This window comes from Chamaea fasciata, unplaced genomic scaffold (genome assembly GCF_029207755.1).
Source record: "Chamaea fasciata isolate MVZ Bird 193981 ecotype frontalis unplaced genomic scaffold, bChaFas1.0.hap1 SCAF_3, whole genome shotgun sequence".
Classification (NCBI taxonomy): Eukaryota; Metazoa; Chordata; class Aves; order Passeriformes; family Sylviidae; genus Chamaea; species Chamaea fasciata.
The window spans coordinates 50,990,551-50,997,295 of NW_027094088.1; the positions used below are offsets into that span (position 1 = coordinate 50,990,551).

At 49.9% G+C, this 6,745-nt stretch overlaps 1 protein-coding gene across 1 annotated transcript; it reads right to left on the reverse strand.

Moving 5' to 3' along the window:
• Positions 1-1,382: 1,382 nt before the first annotated feature.
• Positions 1,383-4,302, reverse strand: CITED2 (Cbp/p300 interacting transactivator with Glu/Asp rich carboxy-terminal domain 2). The gene is made up of 2 exons (XM_066178981.1): positions 4,027-4,302; positions 1,383-3,384 (listed from the first exon to the last, which is right to left on the reverse strand). Exon 2 carries the CDS (start codon positions 3,375-3,377, stop codon positions 2,655-2,657), a length of 723 nt encoding a protein of 240 aa, XP_066035078.1. The 5' UTR covers positions 3,378-3,384; positions 4,027-4,302; the 3' UTR covers positions 1,383-2,654.
• Between the last annotated feature and the right edge of the window lie 2,443 nt (positions 4,303-6,745).

Consider the following 6,745-nt stretch of genomic DNA (forward strand, 5'->3'; position numbering starts at 1 on the left):
CTTGGAAAAGCTTGCATGGAAGGATTTAATGTTGACAGACTTAAGTAGTGATGTCTCAACTGTGAAGAATCTGTTGTTTAACCAACTTTATGAAGCAAAAGTGCCTATCATTAAAGTGAGAGTATTCCCTTTGGTTTTAGAAGATCGTCAAGGCTTTAAACATCTATGCAATTTGGTATGCACATAATTTGATAGTCCGTTTTACAAGAAGTTGATTAGAATCAGAAAAATCACCCTCCCTAACTCCCGCAGAAGAGGGCAATGAAATGTGCGCAGATAAAACAGCCTTAAAATGGAAAAAGGATTTATATAGTAGCAAATTGGGCAATGGCTCTTAAAACTACAGCTATATTCTTCTAAACACTCTCTTATGTTATTGGTGAGTTGGTAAGTTATGATTTACTGTCATTTGATGTAAAATTTACTGTCACAAAACATTAGTGATCATTGGCTGAAAGCAGAAGGCTGCTTTTTTTTAAAATTCTTGGTATTGAGTTTTCTAGGAATGGACTGTCACTGCCTGCAGAGTGCATTTTGTCATCTCAGTTTTTCCCAGAAGCATACACTTCCTTCTTTTTACCTTTGCTAATATTTTTTTTTTACATTCATAAACGTGTTAGTTGCTTCATGTCTGTAAGGCAAAGAAGGACAAGTATCACTTTTCTCACCAGCTGAGGCAATCTTAGAAATAGTAATCAGTTTAATTTCCCAGCTTGATTCAAAACATTGCTATTTACACTCCCATTGTGTGGTGATATCCTCCTGTTTACGTGACCAGGTTTGAAATTTAACTACATCCACCATGCTGTTTTTCTTCTTAATTCAGGAGACATGGATCAAAAAGCAAGCAAAAAGAAAGCTCAGTGGTACTGGTCCTCTGTCAAACTTGGGAAGCATGGCTAAACAGGATTACATGTATTATTAGGGTCCTGATCCCACAACCCTCACCAAACTAATAACTTGTGCAGGAGCTTTGCCAAAGGCCAAGTGAGGGCAGAAGGCAGCAACAGTTGGCACTAAATGTCAGCTGCCTTTAAATAATGGGCATTTTTCTCCAAAATATTTGAAGTAGACCTGTATGGATTTGTGTCAGTGACTTCAGTTGGCAGCAGTTTCTGGGAGAGAGGGGGTCAGGGATGTCCCACTGTGGAATACTTCAGTGATATATTCCCCTTTTCCTAAGTCACTGGAAATGCAATGAAACTGGTTCCAGTGTCACACAGATCTGGACTGATGCAGCAAACTCCTGTGTTACCCTGTGAGGTCAGAGAGAGGCAGAGGGTGACACCCACCACCCTCCCTTCCCATGTTACAAACACTTTTTACATAGCTCTTCCAGGTGAGATAATGAATATACAAAAGAACAAAGTCTACTATATAAATGAAAGCAGATTTATAAAATTACAAGTTTAATAGATAAATATAATAAATACTTTATGCATCATAACTCTGGACAACTACATTTAAAGCAAGTATGTTGGCAAGTCACAAAAAAAGTTGCACCCTTGGCAACTTTATTTCTCAGAAAACCACACTGACAGGCATATTACAATGTAATGCATGAGGCTTTATGCTGTAAGTATGTTCAAATCCTGCTCACCTACAGAGTTCACCATGACATATATATAGGTGTAGTGTACTTTTTATCTTGGAATGTCTTTTTGCACACCAACACGGTTGTACAGATAGATGTTATGTTCTACTTACCAGGGACAGTGGGGAAGAATTTTGAAGAAAAATACTGGTAAATGACTTCTAGAAAAACTAAAGCATTTCTTAACTTTTTATTGACATTGGCAAATTAAAATAGAATAAATTAACAATATTTTCTCAAAAAAATGTTTTGTACAAAAATACTGTCAAAATTTCCTGAAAAGCTTTCAACACAGTAGTATCTTTTCATGTACTGAATAAACTATATTAGCACAGTGTCAAAACGCTGAAGACAGAAACAAAATAAAAAAAATCTGTGAAATGTTTGCCACTAGTCAACATTCCATCCACACCATATTATTGTCTGTACATATGGGGGAGGGGGAATGGGTAGCAGACTTTTTAAGTAACAGTATTACTTTTCCTGATCTGGAAAGGTTTGGCCCACATCTGTTAAGCTTCCAGTTTAGCGTATTCAGAAGAAAAAAAAAAATTAGTCTGCACTGCAATGCATAGTTAAAAATTAAGCAAGATGGCAGCTTTTGTGCAGTAGTATCTGCCCTTCAAAGTTCATGCAACCAACTAATGCAATTTTTTTCCCCTGTTCACTCAGAATTTGAATGCAGTTCAAGTCATTGGAAATCATAGTTTACAAAATCCACAAGATTAAGCAATTTGCCAAGATTAATATCTAACAGTCCGGCACTGTGGGAATTATGGGCACGTTACTGCGAGGAAATTAAGAGAGGGAGGTCGGGAGGGGGGCAACCAACTTAAAAAGGCAGAGTTCGCTAGATATTATTACTACAGGAGGGGAGGTGAGTGACAAAGCTACAAAACGAAAAAAAAAAGTGGCAGCGATTAAAAAAAAAATTATACAAGCGCATAGTTGACTCTGCTTTCCAGATTCTCACCTTTTCAAGCCCTGAAAAGTGAGACACCGTGTCTAGGGGAATGTTTTCATTCGCACCGATAAAAGTCCTTTGTTTGTTTTAAATGAATCAGCAGCTCACCCTGCTGGGCTGCTGTTTGCAAACGAAGTCTGTCATGAAGTCAAACTCGTTCTGTCCCAACCACAGCTCGGGAAGCTCCTTGATGCGATCCAGCCCCATTTCGATGACTAAGGACATGAGGACCTCCTCGTCGATGAAGTCCGTGTCTATGACATTGGGCGGCAGCATTGCCGCGGGGACGTGGGGGACGGCGGGCGGCAAGCCGCTGCCGCCGCCGCCGCCGTGCTTGGGGTTGCAGTCCCTGAAATGCTGCTGGCTGCCGCCGTTCAGCTGGTGGCTACCGGGGTGCAAGTCCGGCATGTAGTGGCTGTGGGGGTAGGGGTGGTGGCTGAAGTACTGGTTGTTCAGCTTCTGGAGCTGCATGCTGGCGCTCAGCTGCCCTCCGGGGCTGGCGACGGGGGGGGCCATGAACTGGGAGCCGCTGAAGCGGGCGGGGGGCGGCATGCTGCCGGCCGGGTGCCCTCCGCTCACGCTGCCCGGCCCCATGGCGTGCCTCACCCCGCTGCTCGCGTTCATACTCCCAGCTCCATAATGTATATGATCGCCCATCAGGGCGCTGAAGGCGTGTTGCTGCGGCGGCTGCTGCTGCTGGTGGTGGTGATGGGGGGTGGGAAACTGCCCCATGCCCATCCGATGCGCAGGGTGGTGGTGGAGCCCGCCAGATCCGTCGGGGAATCGACCGTGGTTCATGGCCATCATGTGGTCTGCCATGGCTCACCTGGAAAGTTAGCGTGTGAATACATTAGGAAAATACACCCTTCTCGGACATCCAGCTGCCCTCTCCCGGACCAGCTGCATATGCCTGGCCATGGCAGAAATTACTTCGCTGGTCCTGCAGTCCTCTCTCCTTCCCAGTGGACGGAATAATAATAATAATAATAAAAAAATCTCCCAAAAATCTACAGTGGCTCCACCATGGAGTACAAAAGGAAAAATAAAAGGGGAGCCCGCTGAAAGAAAATCCCGGTCCCCTCCGCTAATCCGGCGGGCAGCACGCCTTCCCACTCCAAGTCGCGCATACCTATCGGAGGGGAGCGTCGCATTCGGCCACCGCCGCCGCCTCCCCGCACGCTCCGGAGCCGCCCAAGCCCCCCGGCTTCGCCCGCGAAAGCAGCGGATTCCCACGGCACTCTCGCTAACTTGCGAGGAACAAGCAAAGAACTGGCAAGTCCTACCTAGCCTCTGTCAACAACTTTTGGAATTAAGTCCCAATTATTTTGGTGAAAATACGGTAATGCAGATAAGGACATGAAGCCAGGCAGCCGAGAAACACCTTTCCTCGCGTGTTTATACAGTCACGTTTTTCCTGTTGCACACAAAAGGGACACCCGGCACCAGCCATGAGAACCGCCGCACTCACCTCCCGGCTTCTTTCTTCTTCTCCTTCAAAGGTGGCGGTGGAATCAGTCAGCGAGAGTCACCCAGCATAGAGAGGGCTTCTCCAGCTCCCTCTCCCCGGCGCTGACGTGACCGGCGCCGCGATTGCTGCCGCAGCCCCGGAGCTGGTTCTCGCCCCTCCGCGAGGCGCATCGGCACTTGCCAACAATGAGCTGTGTTCCTTACACGGCTTTGGCCGCGGCTAATATAGGATTTCAGAAGGGAGGAGCAAAACCCTTACAGGCAACCAGAAGTAAAACCTGGAGCAAGCGGGGCGGGGGGGGGGAGGAGGGAAAAGGGGGGGAAGAAAAGGGAAAAAAACCCCAAACCCCCGGCACCCAGCGCGCGCGCGCAGGCAGCGGGGCACACGCGTGTTGGGAGACACGCGGTAAGGGGACAGGCGGCTCGGGAAGGCACCCGCGCCCCCCGCGCTCAGCGCCTCCCCCGGGAACAAAGCGGGGCTCCGCGGCGGGGCGGCAGGAGCGGTACCCCGCGCACCCCGCGGCCGCTCTCCCGCCGCCCGCGGCCCCGTCCGGCCCCGCGCCCGTGCATCGCCGCTGCCCCTTTGCGCCCCGTCCGCTGGTGTCGCTGCAGCGCGGCGGCCGCCGACACGCGTGGGGCTGAGCGCTCCGGCAGCGCTGCCCGGGCAGGGCGAGGTTCGTCCCTCCGGCGCCGCCGCGGTGCAGGTGCCCCGATCCGCCGGCGTGAGGCCCCAGAACCCGCGTGGGCGTCCTTGGGGACGGCCCCTGTCCCGGAGGCGAGATCCGAAATCCACCTTTTTCTACAAACACGGGCGCCGTATGCGGGAGGTGGATGTGGGGATACCGGCACGCTCCCCACTTCCCACGTCCCTCCATCTCCTGTTTTTTCCCCGCTGCCACCCGGGCTGCGCAGGGCGAATGCTCACCCACTCTTGCCCTTGGCCGGTGTGGTGGGGTTTATTACAGTTATTTACGATTGTTTTCATTGGAATGGCAAAGAAAACCAGAACATGCGGGCTGCGGGTGGGCACATGCTTGGCACGGGCAATCGCCGTGGCGAGGCACGTCCCCTGTCGCTCCCCCTTCCCGGCAGAGCCGTGCCTCGCTGCACAGCCCCGGCGAGGGCTACGCGTATCCAAGCTGCCCCTCCACCCCCGAGGCCGGCGCTCCTGCCTTTTGCTCCAGATCCACCAGCTCCTTTCTGAAGGGCAGCCATGCTGAAGTAGCAGGGAAGAGCTGAGGGGCTGGGGGAGGCATGCCACAGGGAAGTGCTGGATGGTGGCCCACTTTTCCACAGTGCCTGGCTTTGCCTGGCTTTCTGCTTCCGTGTTTGTTTTTCTTCCTGGAGCCGTCTACGGGGACACAGAGAGGACAGTGGTAAGCAGGGCGCTCTCCCCGGCACAAGGAATTGTGAATTTGAGGTCAAGACCACCATCATGTAGGCTGAGATGGGGTTTCTGCTCCTCCACATGCTTTGCAAGGATGCACCACAGTGCCAGAGGGCCTCCCTAGGGAGGCACAGGTGAGGCAAATGGGATGCTTCAAGAGGCTCTCCACGTGGCAGCGTCTTGCCCCCTTTTGGGTGGGCCAGGTTCTTACTTGGCTGCAGTGGCTTATGAAACCTGAAGGATGGTTAGTTATCTCTGCCTTGTCTCTCCTTGAGATGAAAGCAGAACTGGGCTTCTGGATGCACTGAGCTGTGGTGGATGAGTGTCTGTGTGTGGCTGGTGCAATCCTTTGGCAAAGCCACGTGGGCAGGTAGCAGTGGTTGGGCACACATGGGATACCAGGAAAATACCTGGCTGACATCCCAGCTGTGAGGGACAAAAGGGGTGAAATCAAAGTGCTGGGTGGACAGAAAGCTTTAAAAGTGTGAGTTACTTCAAGTAATTTACCTTATCGTGGAGCTCCCTTTCCTGCAGCAGTTATGTAGGGTGCTTACCAAGATTTCACCTTTTGCCCTTCAAATGCACATGAGTAGATGGATGTGGGAATTGCCACTGAAAAGGGATCTCCAATACAGCCGGGGTTGGTCAGAAAAGTGACAGTACCTTTCTGGAGTTCTTTTCTTCACGTTGGTGTGCAGGTTTAGCAGGACAAAACAATGAATAATAAGAAGATCCTGTTCCATTTGGCAAGTAGTCAGCTGTGTATCATGACAAGTGGTTTGTTTAATGTCACATATCCATGGTGATACTGGTATGCCTTTTTGCTCTCTGCTGCTTTAAGTTTGTGATCCTTTTTAAAGGCAAGCACACATTGTATCACCACCCTGCAAATGCCCTTTCCTATTTTCAGCTTTCAGGTGCTGGAAGCTGCCAGCTTGCCAAAGTGAGTTATGAACAATTGGCGTGAGACTGCCAGAAGCAATAGTAGGGAAGTCACAGCCTCCATGACACTTCACTCATACAAAACATATCAAGTATTTACAGCCCACATACAAAGAATTAGGTGGGATGGTGCTTTCTCCATCAGGAGCTGCAATAGGATCCAGATAAGGCTCCGCAGAGCGGTGCCAGACAAGGCATGTCTGTCATTGTTTATGGCCATAGCAAAGTGGGAACACAGTCAGTTGGTCACTTTCCAGTGGCTGGAAGACTTGTGACTGGCAACTAAGGGATTGCAGGACAAAGCATAAGCCCATCACCACTGAGCTCTCAGGAATGCCCAAATCTCATTTGTTTGCCACTCCTGATCTAAGCCATGGTTATTTAAAGAAAT

Excerpts from the sequence above, each read along its gene's own strand:
- CITED2 (XM_066178981.1), bottom strand. The coding sequence starts at position 3,377 with ATGGCAGACCACATGATGGCCATGAACCACGGTCGATTCCCCGACGGA.